At 38.2% G+C, this 21,792-nt stretch overlaps 1 protein-coding gene across 1 annotated transcript; it reads left to right on the top strand.

Moving 5' to 3' along the window:
• The first annotated feature begins 8,413 nt into the window (after positions 1 to 8,413).
• LOC148844799 (Leucine-rich repeat receptor-like protein kinase family protein) lies at positions 8,414 to 12,221 on the top strand. The gene is made up of 2 exons (XM_088954112.1): positions 8,414 to 10,899; positions 11,632 to 12,221. Exons 1-2 carry the CDS (start codon positions 8,421 to 8,423, stop codon positions 12,021 to 12,023), a joined length of 2,871 nt encoding a protein of 956 aa, XP_088810238.1. The 5' UTR covers positions 8,414 to 8,420; the 3' UTR covers positions 12,024 to 12,221.
• Positions 12,222 to 21,792: the final 9,571 nt, after the last annotated feature.

Raw genomic sequence — 21,792 nt, forward strand, 5'->3', positions numbered from 1 at the left:
TTCCATTCTACTCCAAGACCCAGTTACAGTTAGCGTGCAAAGAAGCAGATCCATGTTTCCATGTAACCAAACGAGGAAACAATGACTAAGAAGTAACAGCAAAGTAATTTGTATTGAATGCTGTTGATACCCAGATACAGTTTTGGTGTTCCTTGGGGTGAAAGAATCCAATGATCTTGTCTTGATTTTCTTTTGGGGTATTAGACTTAGATAGCATCAGTATAATATGCCCTGAACTCCACTGTTGAGCTTTCTGGTTCATGCCTTTCAGACTTTGGATTGGCACTCATGCTCACAGTAAAAATAAAGTATCAAATACCCCAGCAATGACACAAGCAGGTTCCTCACAGTTGCATCCATATAACCAAAAACCCTCCCAAAGGAAGGCAATAGCTAAAGCAAGAAAATGGCAAGCAAAATCAGCAGCAATGGCCCCCACTTAGCACCCCCAGAGCTCAGTGGGATGAGAGAGAGAGAGAGAGAGAGAATTTGTGGTTCTTTTTTGCTTTCTCCATTGCAATGAGTGAATACTGATAATAGCACAAGATCACTTTCACATACCAAATCATGCCTGGTCAGCAACTTTGCTCACCAATACAAGGCCACACTCAAGATTTCATGTTTTGGGGTCATTTTGGGCTTGCAAATCTATATGACCAGAACAATGACAAAAAGCACAAACATCTATGTCCTTGCTTATTTTCTTTTTCCTTCCAATCTTCGATTTTGAAGTTGACTATCAAGTTATGAGGACATGCTCTCAACTTTTTGAATCGACCCAAATGGAGGTGCACTTGGGAACATCATTTCTTGGTTATAGCTAAGCATAGTCAGAGAGAGAGAGAGAGAGAGAGAGAGCGACTTGTGGTAAAGCCTAGAATTTATTTCCCATTATGCTAAAAGGATAGAAAGTGAGCTGGTGGCCAATTGATAGAAGCTCCACTAACTGATCAATGGGGTATTGCACCTTGGCGTTGCTTGGGATGGTCTAGAGGAGTGGGTAGGATATCAGGTCCAGCCCAAAGTTCAACAAGAAGACATGTGGAACCGTCTTAGTACAACACGTGTAGCATTTGAGACCATCTATAAAAGACCTTTTCAGAAAAATCAATGATGAAGAACACTGCACTCCACAGCAGAAATTTGAAATTATAATTCTCATAGTTTATTAATAGTCAAGGTTCTAAATATAGATATAGGCTGATATAGGCTGATACGCCGATATCGGTGATAGTCCCCTATAAATTTTGCATCCTGCCCATAAATTTGGCATCAATCCACAATCCAGATTCATCCCACCTGTAAGTAGGGTTAAGAATTCTGGGTGTGCTGTGTGCTGAACAGTTATTCTCCCAAAAATCAATTACATTTGTCCTAGAGTCTGGGGATGAGCTAGCAGAACAACATTACATTCACATCTGAGCCCACCACTAAAAGGGTCCTACTCCTACCTGCAAGAGATGTGATATCCAAGGAATTGAGTCCATGTCCATCATTGCAATGCTGTGGGTTCAAGCATTGGACGCCCAATCACCTGAGTCCGGATCTGCTCCTCAGCCTCACACCGACCTTATAGCGTTTCTTGGCCACACATCTGGAAGAGAGTGTCCTGTACTTGTATTTAGTATTTATGGAGAGAGTGAGTTGTGGCCATGAGATTGGTATGAGGCACGTTCTGTTAGGACTAGATCCCAATTCCAATCACCTACACAAATTTATTTGTGTAATGACTGTGTTAAGTAACAGTAACAAAAGGTGATAAAATAAACTGTATAATTTACTGCAGAATTTTAAAATTAGTCTCCCATAATCTATTAGTAATCCCTCCTATAAAGAGCATCCTATCCGTGAATATGACATCAATCCACCGTTCAAATTAATTCCATTATAGGGTTAAGAATTCTGAGATGGGCGAAACAATCATTCTTTCTAAAATAAAATGAAAGAATGAGGGTTCAACCTAGGGTTAGAATTTTTAGACCCAATGTATAATTAGGATGGGTGCCAGATCGGAATTGATGCCAATTCATAGAGGAGCATTGATGTATGGAATAAAAATTTTTGACCTTTTCAATGGTTATAACTCTGCAGTACAAATTAGAAATCTGCATTGGACCTTAAAGTCTTATTTTTCTTTTATCTTTACCTTTTCCCTTGGTACGAGTTGATAAAAAAAGGGTGGTAGATTGAGCGGGAGCGATCACGCTGGATAAATGGTGTGATCTCTATCGTGTTAGTTGTTGATTGGGCCGCAGATTTGAAAAATTAAATGCAGCGCTTCCATCGATGAATGGATTTTTATATAAAAAAAAAAATTATGGGGAAGGGCGTTGGGTGACGGGAGCAATCTGGGCTGTCTCAGTATGGAATCTTTGCTTCCATCGGAATTCCCTCCCCTGCAAATTCTACGCTGGATGCTAATGCTTACTTCCTTGTATTCTCCCTCCACCATAAAGTCTTTGTTTTAAATGTTGGGGAAATTGTCTAAAATTCATCATAAATTTTGAGCAATTGTTTTTTTTAAATTCACCACAATTTCTCAAAATGTCTAAAACTCATCATATTTAGACATACTAACGGGTATTAATATATTGTCATTTTAACCTTATATTGTCATTTTAACCTTTATAGAAAAATACAAAATATATATGATGGAGCGCGATCCGGCTGGTCTTAGCTGTCCGCTGCCTTACTTTCGAACGGGGTAGCAGGGATCCTGAAACGGGAGAGATGAGAAAGCTCCGGGGGGAACCCGGTGTAGAGGCTCCGAAGCTCAAGTTAGAATCTTTCAAAAGCAAGGTAATACCAGATAGCGCAAAGTTTGCATACCTCCGTTGTCGGGGGGCAGGGGGATCTTATAGTCGCTTCGCGTACTCGTCCCGAGGCCCTTGTCAGATCGGGTATGATTACCCTTGCGCTTGTCAACTCGGCCGTCGTCCCTTCTACTGAGATAGAACCGTCACTGCCTAACCGTCTAACTGGAGATGGCGGCGTCAGTGGCGGTGGTAGGTGGCCGTTTAGAGTGCTGCTGCCAAAACGTCAGATCCTAAGTCAGTCAGGCGTGGTGCCCTCGGGCACGGACTTCCCTGGTGCCAGGCATGGTACGACTTGTTTGGCTTTGGTGCCTAGAAGATGATGCGAAGTGCTGAGCGAGGCGGTCTTGAGCTCGGAGGTATCCCGAACTGTAACAAGGTGGGTCAGTTCGGCGAAGTGTGTCCCGAGCTGTTACATGGCAGTTCGGTGAAGTCTACCCCGAGCTGTTACAAGGTGGGTCAGTTCGGCGAAATCCATCCCGAGCTGTTACAAGGTGGGTCAGTTCGGCGAAATCCATCCCGAGCTGTTACAAGGTGCAGTTCGGCGAAGTCCATCCCGAGCTGTTACAAGGTGGTCAGTTCGGCAAAGTCCATCCCGAGCTGTTACGAGGTGGGTTAGTTTGGCGAAGTGTGTCCCCTTGTTCCCGCCTAGGCTTGACCCCTTTTGCCGAGCTGTCGTTTCTGCCACGTGTCTCATAATAAAGAGGTCGGGCCAAATCTTCCTTCATCAGTTGCCCCCCACTCCTTGCGCCGAGGGCCTTGCCATGGTGCGGGGAGTTTTCACGAGGTGGTTGTAGATTTGTCCCGTCCTTCAAACCTTCACTGTACGAGACGCTTTTGCTAGGGTTTTTTCGGTTTTCAAGAAGGCTGGAAACGTGCCTTACTCAAGAACGCTGGTGGTTGTGACCGTGCGTTTTAAATTTCAAACCAACTCGCGCCGCTAGGACATGATAGTGGGTCATTTCAAAAAGGCACACCATTGCTGTACGTACGCCGTCGACTGTCAGGGAGACGTGCGACGCGTCAGATTCGAAAAGACGCGTGTCGAAGCGACGTCGATTTCAAAAAGACGTGCTGACATTTCACTTTTTTCGGAAAGACGTGCGCCAATCACGTCTCGACTTTAAGGGTTGCGCGGTTGGTAAGAACGTGGGCCGTCGGATCGTCTTCAGTCTGCACGGTCGATTCTTGGTTACTGTAGCTATAAATAGTGGGGGACCCCGATTGGTTCAGTGGAAGTTGTCTCAACGGGGAGAGGAAAGGGGACGTTTGTGGTAGGAGGGTTTACGGGTGCCACTGCTTGTGGCGTGTTCAGGATGGGGATCCCATCCGCCGAAAGGGGGATGGTGAACTGTCCAACGCACACTACGGGGACCTGAAGTTGCTCCCCGGTGGCGTTTGTCTCCGTGCCGCATCCGGTGTTGCTGGAGGAGGCCATGAGTGTTGGGATTTTTGAAGAAGAAAGGGGGTATAGAAGTTTGGAGGGAGGCTTTTTGAAGCGTTTTCCCACAGACGGCGCCAATTGATGGAGCGCGATACGGCTGGTCTTAGCTGTCCGCTGCCTTGTTTTCGAACGGGGTAGCAGGGATCCTGAAACGGGAGAGATGGGAAAGCTTCGGGGGGAACCTGGTGTAGAGGCTCCGAAGCTCAAGTTAGAATCTTTCAAAAGCAAGGTAATACCAGATAGCGCAAATTTTGCATACCTCCGTTGTTGGGGGGCAGGGGGATCTTATAGTCGCTTCGCGTACTCGTCCCGAGGCCCTTGTCAGATCGGGTATGATTACCCTTGCGCTTGTCAACTCGGCCGTCGTCCCTTCTGCTGAGACAGAACCGTCACTGCCTAACCGTCTAACTGGAGATGGCGGCGTCAGTGGCGGTGGCAGGTGGCCGTTTAGAGTGTTGCTGCCAAAACGTCAAATCCTAAGTCAGTCAGGCGTGGTGCCCTCGGGCACGGACTTCCCTGGTGCCAGGCATGGTACGACTTGTTTGGCTTTGGTGCCTAGAAGATGATGCGAAGTGCTGAGCGAGGCGGTCTTGAGCTCGGAGGTATCCCGAACTGTAACAAGGTGGGTCAGTTCGGCGAAGTGTGTCCCGAGCTGTTACATGGCAGTTCGGCGAAGTCTACCCCGAGCTGTTACAAGGTGGGTCAGTTCGGCGAAATCCATCCTGAGCTGTTACAAGGTGGGTCAGTTCGGCGAAATCCATCCCGAGCTGTTACAAGGTGGGTCAGTTCGGCGAAATCCATCCCGAGCTGTTACAAGGTGCAGTTCGGCGAAGTCCATCCCGAGCTGTTACAAGGTGGTCAGTTCGGCGAAGTCCATCCCGAGCTGTTACAAGGTGGGTTAGTTTGGCGAAGTGTGTCCCCTTGTTCTCGCCTAGGCTTGACCCCTTTTGCCGAGCTGTCGTTTCTGCCACATGTCTCATAATAAAGAGGTCGGGCCAAATCTTCCTTCATCAATATACAAGATAAATTAACGAGAGTTAATCTATTACCATTTTAATATTTAGACATAAAAAAGGAAAAAGGTTCAAAACATATTTTCAAATATAAAATACATAAAAATATAGAAATTACAAAAAATATAAAATTTGCAAACAAAATAAAAAATTATTTTTAAATTATAGAAACTATAGAAATTGAAAAACAAAATCAGAAAAAAATTGTAGAAAAACACCAAAAATGATAGAAAAACATAAAATTGCAAATAAATAACAAAAAATATAGGAAAATTTATAGATTGTAGAAAATAGAAAAATGTAAAAAAACAGTGACATGGACACCTCTGTTAGGAAGCACTAATGGTGCACTAACTGAATGTGAGTTTTGGAAAATAAAAACTTACTGACATGGTGAGTTTTAGACATTTTGAAAAGTTATGGTGAGTTTAAGAGAAATATTGAAAACGCACCATGAGTTTTCAAGCCCCAATTTCCATAAATGTTAAATAACATTATTTGTCCCTCTGAAATTAAGAAAAAATTAAGAAGATAAAAAAGCGTTAGGTTCAAGTCCGAAATAGTGGAGCCTTCGTGTACCAATTTCAATATATCCCTTTTGACCCTTGACCTTGTTGATCAAATTTCCAATTTTTAGAGAACCGTATTAGGCATTGACCCAAAAAATGGAAATGCTTACGGGTTAAAGATTCAACTAAGGTGGAATGTAATAAATATAATCTCTGTATATAATATAATATATATAATATATTCAAAATATATAATAATATTCTATTATAACATATTTTTTTCATTTTATTTTATATTATAATGTAATGTAATATAATTTATATATAAATTATATAATATGCATAATTATATGATATATGAATATATACATAATAATATCATTTTTTATTAATTACAGAATAATAATATTAATTATATGCATATATTTAAAATATCTAATTATATTATTCTATAACATATTTCTTTTTATTTTTAGTTTCAATTTTTTATATTAAAAATTAAGATTTAAGGCCAAAAAAGGTGTTTTTGGCAAAAAAAAAAAAAGAGGGGCAGGGTGTCTTTTGCTCCTTGGGAACATGTAGATCTCAAAAAATTACCAAAAAAAAAAAAACCCCAATCGAACATCTAAGCATAAAATTATGGCCATTAAACTTTTTCATTTATGTGCTAAAAATATTTCAAAAAACCAATGGCTTTTCTAAAACTGGAACTGGGTCAGTGATTTTCCGGTTCGACCATTCAGATCAATGGTTCTGGCTGGTTTTTTTACTCAATGTGATTTTGGAGTATGATCAAAACTGGCCAGGGGCTGGGTCATGGTTTAACCAGTCCAACTAGCCATTTCGGTCCAATTTTCTAAATACAACAATAAAAAATGTTTTTTTTTTTTATTTTTAAGAAAAAATAATAAAAATGATTTAAACACCCATAATTTAATTTTAATGAAAGGCCAAAGATTTATATATTCGATCTCATATTGTTGGAAGTTGAGAGAATGGATTAATTGATCAAAGTTCAAAAATTCCAGTGAAGGTAAAATGAATTCACCATGTTGGTGAATTTGAGCAGGACCCATCTTTTGTTTATTGGTAGAAGTATAACCCCTGTTGTTTGTTTTGGCTTTTCTTTCCAGTCATATCCTTATAATTAATGCCCTGTTTGTTTGCATCTTCATGAGCCGACAATGAGTTATTGACTTGCCAAAGAATTGGAATCATCATGGTCTTTTCTTTAATAAAGGAACAATAAAAAGGGCAAAAAAGAAAGAAAAGAAATTATTTTCTGTAAAATGAATTGGATTTAATTTATTTTAACTGAACAAAGACTATTTCTTTTTTCTTCATGATGATGTACTCTACAAATTTATTTATTTTTAATTTTTTTAGGTGCAAACAAACAAAGCCCACTTGTAGCCTGTGGTTGGTGACTTGGTGTTCAGTTCTCCCATTGTTTCTTTAGGAAATGCTGGTGGATGTGGGGCCCATCTTGATGCTAGGTGGGCCTGGACCTTGTAAACTATCCTCTGGAGATCCCAATCCCAAGGTAGTCTTTTGATGAATGATAGCAGTGGCCCCACTTTGGAAATGAACAAGGTGAAAGATGTTAGATGTACAACTCATTGATCCAGTACTCAGTAGACAGGTCAGGTACCGAGGGTGGTACTGGTACATCACTGCATTGTCAGTACCCAGTGGGCCCATTAACTCCTCAAGGCCCAGTTTGGAACGCTATCAGAAGTCATCAGAATCCAAATCCTTTCTTATCTAACTTGATGCATACTAATCTTTGATTCTTGACCGCTGGATTTGTGGGCTACCTCATATGGGCCCGATTGTTTATCCGAAGACAGACGATTCCAATCCAATGGCCTATGAGATGGTCTCAGGGTTCAAAAGGGAGACCCTTGGTCCACTCCATCGCTTTCCAAACATGGGAATTCTACAGTGTGACTCAGCGGCAAAAGCGGGTGACCTTTTTTCGATTGAAAAAGAAAACGATGGTAGCGATGAAAGCGACCGGACGGGAAGTCTGTGTGTAGGAATAGGACGGGAGGAATAGAGTTGCTGCGGTGGGGATAGCTGATCTGCTCTGCTGTTGCCTTTGTACTCTTGTTCTGTTAGTTGTTGCTACGCGTTGAAAAAAGGAGAAGCTTGGCACGTGCGAGCTTGGACTTTTGTCTTTTCTCCTCAGACCACCACTGTCCTGTCAGCGCCAATTCACGGGACGGGAGCCCTAACCTTTCTCCCTCCTCTGTCTCTCTCTCTACGTTTCTCTCTCCAATTAACTAATTTAATATCGATTTTTAATTTTGTCTTATTCAGTTCTATTTTTTAATGATTTGCTACCTCGCGGAATACCACTTTGGATACTCTCTGATTTGATTATTAGGACATTTATGGAGGACCCACATCTTAGATTTTCCCCTGGGTTAATCTTGTGATCCTAACCGTCAAAAATTGGTTTTTTGATCAGGGTGTTCACCTGATCAGATGATACGTAGGGTAGAGATTTCTCATACAGAGAAATTTTGGTTGGTAAAGAGTCAAAATCTAACCCTATCCAGAAAAAGTCAAAGTTATCAATAATTATTTCATTTTTTATAATTTAACAATTCTATCATTAACTTTGGTGTATGACTGTATGATATATGAACTCCTGGCAAAGTCGCTCCACTCCACTCCACTCCACTCCATTCACTGCCACTGGTTTCAGTCTCTTGAGCTTGAGCTTTATACCATCAAACAGGCTACTGGCTACAGCAGCTTCTCAGCAAATGTGCAATCAAGCTTGAACGATTCAAAGAGCATTCTTGCATTGTCCATGGCTGCTAGCTTCACTCGTCCACTGTTTGTCTTTCCCTTCTTCTTTTTCTCAGCTTTTATCTTTAGCTCTGCTGTAGATGAAGCACAGATACTTCTCACCTTTAAGGCCTCCATTGAAGACACCGTGAACTCTCTCTCTACCTGGTCTAACACCTCTGCTACCCACCATTGCAACTGGACTGGTGTTGCCTGCACTGCTAGTGCTACGGCTTCTCTGTCAGTTTCTTCTCTCAACCTTCGAAGTCTCAATCTTTCTGGTGAGATCTCTCCTTCAATCTGTCAACTACCTAGCCTCTCAAATCTCAATCTTGCAGACAATCTCTTCAACCAGCCCATCCCTCTTCATCTTTCACAGTGCAGTGCGTTGCAAACGTTGAATCTCAGCAACAATCTCATATGGGGAACAATCCCCGATCAGATTTCTCAGTTCGGTTCACTGAGAGTGCTTGATTTCAGCAGAAACCATGTGGAGGGAAAGATTCCATACGGCCTAGGTTCTCTGAAGAGCTTGCAGGTTCTCAATTTGGGAAGCAACTTGCTTTCAGGTAGTGCTCCTTCTTTTGTCTTTGGGAATTTGAGTGAGCTTGTTGTTCTTGATTTGTCTGAAAATCCGTTCCTAGTGAGTGAGATACCTAGCGAGATTGGGAAGCTTGCGAAACTTAAGAAACTGTTGTTGCAGAGGTCTGGTTTTTATGGGGGGATTCCAGATTCATTTTTGGGCTTACAAGGGTTGGAGATTTTAGACCTCTCTCAGAACAATTTGACAGGTGGGGTTCCTGAGAAACTCGGGCTTGGTCTTGGGAATCTGGTATCCTTTGATGCTTCACAGAACAAGCTATCTGGGTCATTCCCTACTGGTTTCTGCCAAGCAAAAGGCCTCATTGATCTTAGCCTTCATACAAATTTCTTCACCGGTTCCATACCCGATTCTTTCAAAGAGTGCTCGAATCTGGAGAAATTTCAAGTTCAGAACAATGGATTTTCTGGGAATTTACCTAATGGGTTGTGGTCATTGCCAAAGATCAAGCTCATCAGAGCTGAAAATAATAATTTTTCAGGAGAAATACCCGACTCAATATCCATGGCTGCTGAGTTGGAGCAAGTTCAGATAGATAACAACAACTTTACTAGTAGAATACCTCAGGGTCTTGGCATGGTTAAGAGCCTTTATAGATTCTCTGCATCTCAAAATAATTTCTATGGAGACCTTACTCCAAACTTCTGCGATTCACCCATCATGAGTATAATCAATCTGTCTCACAATGCTCTGTCTGGTAAGATTCCCGAGCTTACAAAATGTAGAAAACTAGTCTCATTGTCTTTGGCAGACAACAGTTTCATCGGAGAAATCCCGTCTTCTCTAGCTGAATTGCCAGTGTTGACCTACCTGGATCTCTCCGATAATAATCTCACTGGACCAATTCCACAAGAGCTACAGAACCTGAAGCTTGCCCTTTTCAATGTTTCCTTCAATAAGCTCTCAGGTAGGGTCCCGTACTCTCTCATATCCGGTCTTCCAGCTTCGTTCCTTCAGGGAAATCCAGACCTCTGCGGACCTGGATTACCCAATTCTTGCTCAGAAGACGGGCCTAAGCATATGTCTGCTGGGCCGACCAAATTGACATTTGTGCTGATATCCATTGCTTTTTCTGTCTCTCTTATGGTTGTTGCTGCTGGTTTCTTTGTATTGTACCGTTCCTCCAAGAAGAAATCTCATCTGGGCAAATGGGGCTCGGTGTTCTTCTATCCTCTGAGAATTACTGAACAGGACTTGATAATGGGAATGGACGAGAAAGGTGCAATATGTAGTGGTGGAGCTTTTGGCAGAGTCTACATAATCAGGCTGCCGGGTGGTGAATTCGTAGCTGTTAAGAAGTTAAAGAGTGTGGGAGGTCAATCTTTGAAAACTTTGAAGGCTGAGATCAAGAATTTAGCAAAGATCAGACATAAGAATATCACAAAGCTTTTGGGTTTTTTCTATTCTGATGATTCACTTCTCCTGGTATATGAATTTATACAAAGAGGGAGTTTAGGAGATTTGATATGCAGATCAGACTTTCAATTAGAATGGAGTATTAGATTGAAGATTGCTGTGGGAGCTGCCCAAGGACTGGCTTACCTTCACAAGGATTACAGTCCACACTTACTTCACAGGAATATCAAATCAAGGAACATTCTTCTGGACATGGACTTTGAACCAAAACTCACCGACTTTGCACTTGATCGAATTGTTGGTGAGTCTGCTTATCAGTCAGCAGTGGCTTCTGAAGCAGGATCCTCCTGTTATATAGCACCAGGTATATAGATCTCCGAAACCATTACTTATTGATAAATATGTTTGATATCTGATTTAACTTAAAGCGATAGTGAATTTGTTGTCAATTATTTTCATTGGATTCCTTAAGTACTTCTGGAGTTTGCCAATATATTGGAGAAACTATATTGCTTTGCAACAGGGGCTAAGGGCTATTTATTGATGCAATTATGGTTTGATTCTAATCTATATATCAAAGGAGAAAACCAAGATATTGCACAATAGGCAAACAGAACTGGTTTACAAGTGACCTAATGGAAACTGTTTTATAAATCAAATACTGAAAATTTGGAGCATAAAACTGACTGGAGGGATGGTTCATGGTTGTGGGGATGTAATAAATGAATTGCATTCCTTTCCTCGTGTGATTTAGCTCTGCTAGGATACCATAGATAATTAGATTTTTCTTATTTAATTGTACCTTTATTTTAGTAAAACTGCTTTGGCTAAAGATTGAGTTCCGTTTCTTCTTTGGTTATACTCTTGTCAGTACTATTTCTGAAATTTTGCTTGATGATCCTGCTGATGAACTCTGTAAACTCACATAAGCTAGACTGAGATGAGATATTGAGATGCAACTTGCTAGTTTAAACAAGAATATACTATAAGACAAATAAACCCAGATCAGTCATATGAATGAGCATTACAAATGTCTTTAGTTTCTTATGAGAATTTAGATAATGCAATAGCCTAAGTGACTGTTGCTTGCTCACAGAACATGGATACTGTAAGAAGGTGACTGACCAGATGGACATCTACAGTTTTGGTGTCGTGTTATTAGAGCTCATAACTGGGAGGCAAGGTGAACAGATAGAAGCTGGGGATTCAGTAGATGTTGTGAAGTGGGTCCGTAGGAAAATTAACATGACCAATGGAGCCTCTCAGGTCCTGGATTCCAGGATCTGCAGCTCATCGCAGCAAGAGATGGTGGGCGCTCTAGAAGTTGCTCTCCGTTGCACCTCTGTCATGCCAGAGAAACGGCCAACGATGTTTGAAGTCATTAGATTACTTCAGTCCCTGGATTCTGAGACCCACCTTCCAAGTTCATTTTTCACTGGTGGCAGATTCTCCACCTTGGATGAACATTCAGACCAAAGCAGAACCTGAATGATAAACAGCAGTTGGTTCAGGATTTTCCAGCAACCTTTGTAAATTTAAATCGAGTTTGCACTGTTTCATTTTCCAAGTTCTACCCTGTCGAACATGGTTCCTTTGTAATCAACACCAGAATTTCTTTCAGGATTTTGTTAAATAGTTATACAGTATTTACCATATTAAAACTACTTGTGAGTGTCATTTCCAAAATGCTATTTGTTATCAATTGTGATGTAGGTGCATATTTCTTGAAGGGAAACACAATTCCACATGCAGTTTCTTTCTGGATTTCCATCAATAGCAGTACAGTATTTACCACATCAGTGCAAATCATGAATACCATTTCAGAATTGCTATTTGTAATCAATTGTAACATGGGTGCATTCTCTTGAAGGAGAAAGGGAGGCAAGAGGCTAGTTATAGAAATAGTTAAATTATGAGAACCATTTGGGACAATACTGTACTCATCATACAATTCTCAGAATTGCTGTTTGTTATCAGCTAGCATGTCAAAATTGCTTATTGATGTGTTGTGTCCAGACCTCCACTAACAGCTTTAGCTCTATGCCTAAAAGTGTTTTTTTTTTTTGGTTCAAAGGAGGATATCTTATTACTCCAGTTGACCAAATAATTACTCATCCCTTGAGTAGGGTGTGGGCCGTGGGCATAGCCCACTCAATCTCTTAAGTCATATCCCAAACCTCCCTTCACATAATCACATCCTCACATTGGCATTTCTTTTGTCAGATCATTCTTTCCCACTTTTTGGTCTACTAAGATTGTTACAAATCCTTAACATCATGTAGTATCCCCAAACTACTGCAAATCCTGTAACCTGTTGTCTTGATGGTGGCATTTCAAGAAGTCGGGGCAATCTGGGCCAGATCCAGTAGAATATCGTAATCAAGATATGAGCTCATTATCAGCCCAACCTAGAATGTGTTTGGTTTGTTAAGAGCATTTTCCAAAAGCTCAGCCGATCATTGATTGTGGCATGGTCCAACAGGCTTATTTGCCAAATCCTACCCTGACCCAAGAACCATTTGGGGCTGAAGATCCTTGGTACATCAGTTCACAGCCTAGAAGCTAGAAGAATGAAAAGAAAACAGCCCAAGCCAATCAAAGAAATTTGCTCTTCTTGCGTCCCATTAATCATGAATTTCAAAATTTCAACCCCAGGACCTATAGCTTGGAGAGTTGTGACCTTTGAGGCATCCTGAGCACTCCCTTCTCCACACAAAAAAGGGTTGAAACACTGTCATATCCTTTAGATGCATGGTTTGTCAAATGAGTCCTTTGGTTAAATTGAAAATAGTTTGCAGATCTATCATCCATGGTTATGACAAAATGATGGGGTTGGATTTGGTACCATTTTAAACTGTTAGGTGAGGTTCCTTCTAACACGTCTCTCTATGTGAAAAGCGTGGGCAAACACAGGCCCACCCATACCTTATGCTGAATTTTAATTATTTATAAGGATCCAAAAAAAAAGATATGATACGGGAAAGACTTTGACCAATCAAAACATGTGAATTTGATGAAAACCCACCTGATTGATTACCACTTTTATGATACCGGTTGATTGGTTATAAGTTTTTCTAGTATCATGTCTTTCTAACATCATAGTCAAACCTTTAATTATAATGGGAGTGATTAAGTTAGAACTTCAAACACTAATCACTTGGTCAACTAACAATTTTATTGACTATTAGGTAAGGTTCCTGAATAATTTTTTATTTTCCAACAGGAAAGGCTTGCAGATTAGCATTAAAGGGTGAATACTGTAGGTATTATCAATCTTGACCTAACTTGCCAAGCTTCTTGTCATCCTCAATCCTGTTAGGATGAACCAGTGTTGGCGACCAGACCGGATGGTTGAACTGAAGACCCCTTGACCCAGCGACCTTTTGGTTTCAGCTCTCGGTTAATTAACTGTTTTCATGGTCAGAATGTGCTAATTAACCATCCGGTTGACCCGTAAAACCGCAATCCATAATCAATCTGGTGGTCCAATTGGCTGAGTTGCATTTTGGCTTGGGGTTAAAAACTGGATGAGGACAGGAAGAAACACTGAACAAATGCCATTGCCACACCAATATCTCAAAACAAAAACAACTTCCTCATCGACTTAAATGATTTTACTTATGTAGTAGTCGTTTTTTGGAAGAAAAGCAAAACCACACGTATCAGCCAATAGCCCTTTAATCCACAAAGAGGATTTCAGAATCAGTAAATTAAATGGGTGGGTTCATAAAGTTTTGTTTTGAAAACCAAGACTGAGAGTTCAATACATGGGGTTGACGTAGGTTTCAGATCACACTATCCTGGCCTGACTTAGAAGTTTGATTATATTTTGTTATGTTTTCAAAAAACGGAAAGCATCCAAACATAAGTTGCCCAGTATCCACAAAGAGAAGAATTATATATGAATAAAAACTTAAAAACTTAAGAATCAAGCTTAGATCAGGTAAACTGGTATCGCTCATGCATCGATCAACCTACATAGAAACACCAGAGGAAGGTGATCCAATCCCTTAAAAGGAGCAGCATCTCAAAGGATAAGAACTGGCCTGAACACAGAAGCTTTCAATGCCTATACCATTAACAAAAATATATAGTGTAAAAAGGGTGCAACTTACAAGAGAATCTTGGTCATAACAAGGCGATTTTCCTATGTTTAATTAATTAATTACAAGATAATATTTCCTGCATTGATTCGTTCCCATTGCATATTAATTTGTTCAGGGCCCTCACTGTCAGCCTTTTCTTTTGGCGTAATTCTTCTCTTTCCTTGCTTTTTCTGCTGTGATGAAGCTTCAGAGATGAATCCACATTCCTTACCACCCACGCAGTCGGAGTAGTAGCTTTTATGTTTGGTATAAATGTTTTAATTCCTGGGAGAGAGTAGGTAAGTAACATGGTCCATGCATCCTGATACACAGAATGTTTGAACGGATGGGTTCTCTGAAACTGCAAGAGATTTTCAAATTAAAAAGTCTCATTCATCTTCTTACTTCTCCAATGGGTCTTGCCAAACAGCCTTATAATATTATATAATTTTCAAGTTGAGAGTGAGAAAGAGAGAGAGAGAGAAAGTAAAATTCATGGATGTGTTTTTAAGATTTATTTTCCCTGATAAAAATGATTCTTTCTTTCTGAAATTTTCAATACAATATTAAATGAAAATTTACTTTTTAAGTGGGTTATTTATTTATTTACAAATTAAGATAATAAAAAATACTACTACTAATGGAGTTTAAACATACTGTGAAGTTACCAAGGAATTGCTGAATATTTTAAACTTCCAAGGAATTTGTCAAGGATTGGGATTTAAGAAGGCTACTGTTGCCATTAAAGCTTATTGCTGATTAGGGCACTAAAAACTAGGTTAAATGTAGTTATTTTCACTCCAGAGAACTAACCAGCAGATCCAATCTTTGGGTTAAACTTAACCAAAATCCAGCATGGTTCAATGAAGAAAGTCAAATTTGAGGCGATTGTTCACTCCAACCAAGGCCAAATATCTTAAAAGTGGATATTAGTTTTTTAATTTATGATAATGATTATTTATTGCCCTAAAATTGCTTAAAACAAGACATTGCTTAGCACATGTTTTGCCTATATTACATTTCTTTATAGATGAATTATTTAGGGAAGAGGAAGACCTAGAATCCTACAAGTAGATGCACAACTGGTGGCCCAAATTCGCTTCATCCGTAGCTTTCTCCACCGTCTCTTCTCTTAAAGAAGTCCATAATCCATTCCATTTCACTTCTCATCTCATGGTTCGTGTTGGGTCTTGTCCTAAGGCCCTGTTTGGTTAAGCTGTGGAAAAGATCTTTTATAATTTTAGTGTGAGATGTTTAAGAAAAAGGCAAAAAAAAAAAAAAAAAAAACAGGAAACTTCAGCTTAAGCCTTTTCAATTTCTATTTTGACCTTCCATTCTAAAACCAAATCTTTCTAATTCAGACTGTTATAAAAAACGGTTTGAAACTTTATTTTCAATTTTTGAAACCTAAAAGTAAGGGTATTCACATTAAATGTCAAACCGATTAGACCAGCCTGATCCAAGCCGAGTTGGTCGGTTTTTCAAAACCACTAGTTGATTTCAGTTTGTGTGAGAAAATAAACCGATAACTCGGTTTGGTTTCAGCTTTCATACATAAAAACTGAAACCGAATCGATTCTGTATGTTTAAGTAATTACTAATTAGTCCCTATCCTATAAGTTAAATGTTGATATATTTTATTTGTGTTTTATTTGAACTTAAGAAATGATTATTTATGATAAAAACTAAAACCGCAAAACCAGTACAAATATAATACAATGGTACAATATTTAATTTAATTTATATATATACAAAAAATCAGTTTTTCATAAAAAAATTAATCGATTTTAATATATATTTGGTTTTGCATAAAATCTAAAAAGAAATAGACTTAAAAATATAAATAGATATTTTAGTTTAAAATATATATAAAACCCGACTAAACCAATAAATTGACCCAAATTGACCCTTTATGTTTGGGTTGGTTTTGCTTCAGGGTCAGGTCAGTCAATTTTAGTCAACAAGTAAACCGATTAGGTCTCATTTGAAGAAAATGATTCAAACCAATTCAACTTGACCCGTGAACACCCCTACTTAAAAGGCCTTTTTATAGTCCATTCTCGCTTAGAATTCATTTATTTGTTCCCCAAATGTATTTGCCCCCACTCTCTATAAACAATATCCCTTGTGAATTAGGAATCTTTCCCCCTTTGACACTGACCCGAATTGTACAATAGCATTATGAGTTTGAGATGGACTGAAGTCAAATTACTCCAACATAAAATATCTTTTGAGTTTTTGTCTCTGAAATATCTTGCTAGAAAGCTCAACCAATTACCACCTAGGTTCTGATATTGAACATTGAAGCTTTTGGAACCTCACCTGACAGATTAAGCTTTTAAGTTGGATTTGGTGTTAGGTTCAATTAAGCGGTCTAGTGTTTAATCCTCGATACCTCTTCACATGAAAACCCATGGATTTAAAACATGGATAAGTACAGACCCACACTTACCTTTCGTTGAAATGTAATTAATTATAACAAGGACAATGAAGATCGAACACTAGACTGTTAAGGCTGCGTTTGGAAGTGATACAAATGGAGTGTAAATCCCGATTCAGGGTAAATTTGTACTACGGTTCACTTTTGCTTGTGTTTGGTAATAATACATTTATGCATTAACAAATGACAGAAAACATATATTCTAATGCATATTTACATTGATAATAAGATGTAAAAGTATATTAATAGAAAAGAAGTAAATTTTCATTCAAGTAGGCTTTTGATAAAAAATGCATATACTTTATTAGAATTCGTGTTTGTATTCATTACAACTAAAAGTCTATTTGGTAAGAAGACAAATTTATCAATACAAAACTAACCCAACTTTACAATTTATATAAACTGTTTTACACTTACATATTTACATTCACACTTATGTACATCGTTTCCAAACTCAACCTAAGGAATTTGAGCCCACTTGGTCAAACATACTTGGCTACCATCTCAAAGAACGAACATAATGTATTAGGTGAAATCCCTTGGTAGATTCTTATTCTATAACAAGCCTAACTCTCTCCCCCCTCATTTACATGACCGAAGAAGATATATTCATGCCATGATTAATTAATCCATTAAGAGCTATAAGCAACAAAACAATCTCTTGGGATTAGGATATAAGACCTATAAGACCTATAAGCAAATTTTGAGGGTCTTAAATAATTCTATATGCAAATCGCATTATAAAATGAGTGGTTCCATCTTGGAGATTAAGTAGGACGATAAACAACTTAAGATAACATCAATAATTTGTTCAAGAAAATATTAATATAAATTAAAGCCAAAAAAAAAAAATCATAGGAACCTATATAATTAAGACCTACCTAAGTAGGTTCCACCATGGAGATTTAACCGGGAAAACAAAAGCTTGAAAGATAAAAACAACAATTTGTCTTACTAATTTCATCTGGAGCTCAACTGTTCCCTTTTATGTATAATATATATGTTGAAGTTAATCGATGACCAAATCTGTTAGCTCAAGTACAATCTAGAGAGTTTTGTATAAGTTGAAGTGCAATCCATGTTCATGCACATTCTCAGCTTTATAACTTAGGTCTTGTTTGGTGTATCTTTTTGGATGGGTTGTTGGTTTTTTAGAAGTCCGAAAATTTTTATTTTGGTCTTTTTTTGTTTGGTTGAGAAAATATCTAGTCATCGAAAGATGCAATTCCAAAAAGATACGAGAAACTCATTTCAGGTTATTTTCGGGAAGCTCTAAATGAAGTTTTTCATTTTTTTTTTCCAATTCATCTTTGCACGGAAAGATAACCAACCAGTCTTCAAACTGTTAAGATCTTGATGCAAAAGTTTATATCGTCTTTTGATTGTTAGAGCTTCCAAAAGATCTTTCAAAAAAGACTTGCCAAACGGCCTTTTAATTTATAATTATTTGACAAAAAACATGTTAGTTTCTATATATAATTGTCGTTGTTTTGCTATGTCAAAATCATGGCATCCACTCTATATGCTAATAACTAATCCAAGCGATCATTTTGGTTCTAATTAACAATTGTGGCACGGAATAACATTTAATTGGTATAGCCAGGCATATACAGTGTTTTAAGACTTGCCCGGACCGGGTGATCAGACCATGAAAACTGGAAATAGGTGGCTTTCCCGAGTCTCATTAAGTAACAGTTTTGGTGGGTTGGATGAGCAAATCGCCCTGGTTAACCAGTAAAATGGGGACCTGGAGAGCATTCCAGTTTTTACTCCGTCCTGAATCTTAAAGCACTGCTTCTATATATAGAATCATTTTGGGTTATTCTTCTGCTACTGAGAATTATTTTTGAGTTTTGTTAAACAAAATTAATTATTTTAATTTTGGCATTTTGGTAGTTCAATAATTGGTTCTCATTCTCAATTTTGTAATGCATTATCTGGGTGGGTGTGACAGATGCTTTTACAGGATGGCCATGTCCATCTACATGATCATCCAGCCTCATCTGATATGTGGAAATGGGTCAACAACTGACCCATACCCATGAAATTCTCAGCCGGTTTGGTTAACCCGACCAGATCCTCTACTAAGGCTCATCTCCACCAATGGAAATGGACAAGAAGGTGATATGGACTGGATGCTTTAACAGCCGGAAATTCTCATCACCATTACCACATGTCACCACCCGCTAATTACATGCTTAAATATGGACTGGATGGTGGGCCCCCTAACTAATTTCGTTTTGAGTTAGATCTAACTCTAACCCTAACTCTAGCTCCTAACTCGTAACCCCATGTATGGGATTTGGTGCACTTGCACATATATAAGAAGAGAGAGAAAGAAAGAGAGGGAGAGTTGTGTATGTGTGTTTTTCCTCATCAAGTGTGTTCGATTTCGAGGAGGCACGAGCATTTCCGGCGATCTCTCCCACGCTCGCTCTCTCTCTCCCCCGCCCGAATTCCATCTCTTCCTCTTCTTCGTAACCCTCACCAACCCGGCAACCCCTTTCTTTGGATTTTCGCGCGCTCCTTTTGGAGAGACGTTTTGTGCTTAAAATATTATACACCATAAATGCCCCTTTCTCTCTTCTAAACTACCAAATTAACCCTCAACGACCACCCTACGTGCTGCCATGCATATTGCATAAGCATAACTCCCTCCCATTTAATCACAGCCCTTCAAGGATGTAAATCTTTGGTTACGTGGGGCCCTTGTTCCAACCCAATGTAAGATATGATATCCCACTGAAATCATAAATATGGTAGTCAATCAGGTGTTATTTATGGAAATTCATAGGTGGGTTTGGATTCGTCAATACATTTTTATATCATATCTTTTTCGTATCATAGTTTTTTCTTAATATTTTAATTTTGAATTCATTAGACTGCATTTGGAAACGATGCAAATGGAGTGTAAATCACAGTTCAGGGTAAATTTGTACTTTGTTTGCTTTTGTTTGTATTTGTCAACATTATATTTATGCATTGATAAATGATAGACCAATATATATTTATATTGATAATAAGATGTAAAAGTATATCAATAAAAAAGAAATAAATTTGCATTCAAGTGGGCTTTTGATACAAAAAAGCATATGTTTTATTGAAATTAATATTTGCATCCATTATAGCTAAAAGTCTATTTAGTAAGCTTGTGTTTGGAAATGATACAAATAAGTGTGAATGAAAATATGTAGAGTGTAAAACAGTTCATATAAATTGCAAAGTTGGGTTAGTTTTGCACTGACAAATTTACCTTCTTACCAAACAGACTTTTAATTGTAATGGATGCAAACATAAATTTCAATAAAGCATATGCTTTTTTTTTTATTATCAAAAGCCCACTTGAATGCAAATTTACTTATTTTTTGTTGATGTACTTTTACATCTTAGTATCAAGGTAAATATGCATTGGTTTGTCATTTGTCAATGCATAAATGTAATGTTTCCAAACATAGGCAAAAGTGAACTAGAGTGTAAATTTATCTTGAACCAGGATTTACACTCCATTTGCATCATTTCCAAATGCAGAAATTTGTCAGTGCAAAACTAACCCAATTTTGCAATTTATACAATCTGGTTTACACTCTACATATTTACATTCACACTTATTTGCATCGTTTCCAAATGCAACCTTAGGTACTTAAAATTTGGCCAGATCAAATTCACTTATCTACGATTAAGAATTAAAACATAATCTCAATAAATACCTATGCTCTTAAAATTTGGCCAGATCAGATTCACTTAAAATTTGATCAATACATATGTTCTTATTTTTGTATTCTAGTTGTCCCTATATAACCTCAGAAAAAAAAAAACATAAAAGGAACTTGTTACACTTTGAGAGCCAGATGATTAAGATTTGTCTTGTGAGTCTTTGCTAACAATTACTTGCAGAATGTCAGGATGCAGGTATACGGTTAAAACCTTGCTAATAGTCCCATCTTAGTAGAGAATTAAGTTAGTTAGCCATTTAAAAGATGATTAAAACCTTGTGAGTCTTCCATGTTTGGTTGTGACAGAGGTTCTTAAATATTGAGCAATATTGATGCACTTGGAGATAGGAAAATTGGAAATGTAAATGGTGATGAACAGACACTATTAAAGGTGTGTTATTCCATACTATTAATTTACAAAATCATCAGAACTTGTATTTTTTTTAGCTTTTAATTTCTTTAAGGCCAATGTTATGGCCAAATATTAAGCTTTTTCTTCAATTCTTCTTTTTCTTTTTTTTATTCTTTATTCTTTTTCTTTTTCTTTGGGTGGTTATGTGATTAGTAACAATTACTTGTCAGAGACTTGTTTGGAACTTAGGCTTTTGTAAAAAATATGACCTTTCCAAATATACTGTTGGTTTGTTAGTTGCCAAGTTGATTAAAATTTATTTAGAAAGTAGGTTATGTAATCAAAACATGTGCTTTACTTTAGTCTTTCTGTGAATCAGATCATGGCCTGGATCTATTTAGTCATATATGGATATCAATAATACATCTATTTGATCAATGGGTTTGAGTCCAGATGCACTCAAATTTATTTGATAGAACCCAGATCTGACAATCTTACCATAAAGATATCTGAATGTGATTTACATGTTTTTTAGTAGAATTGATTCAAGAAATGTGTCTTTGTAAATTTGCAAGGCAAAGATTAATGAAAGTTTTTTTAGTTCATTTGTTAAGAATTTGTGATGTCTTAATCCAGTTTGGAATTTGATTAGCCGAGTTCAAGTTGG

This window comes from Nelumbo lutea, chromosome 7 (assembly GCF_056320005.1).
Source record: "Nelumbo lutea isolate HS-2025 chromosome 7, American lotus-T2T, whole genome shotgun sequence".
NCBI lineage: Eukaryota > Viridiplantae > Streptophyta > Magnoliopsida > Proteales > Nelumbonaceae > Nelumbo > Nelumbo lutea.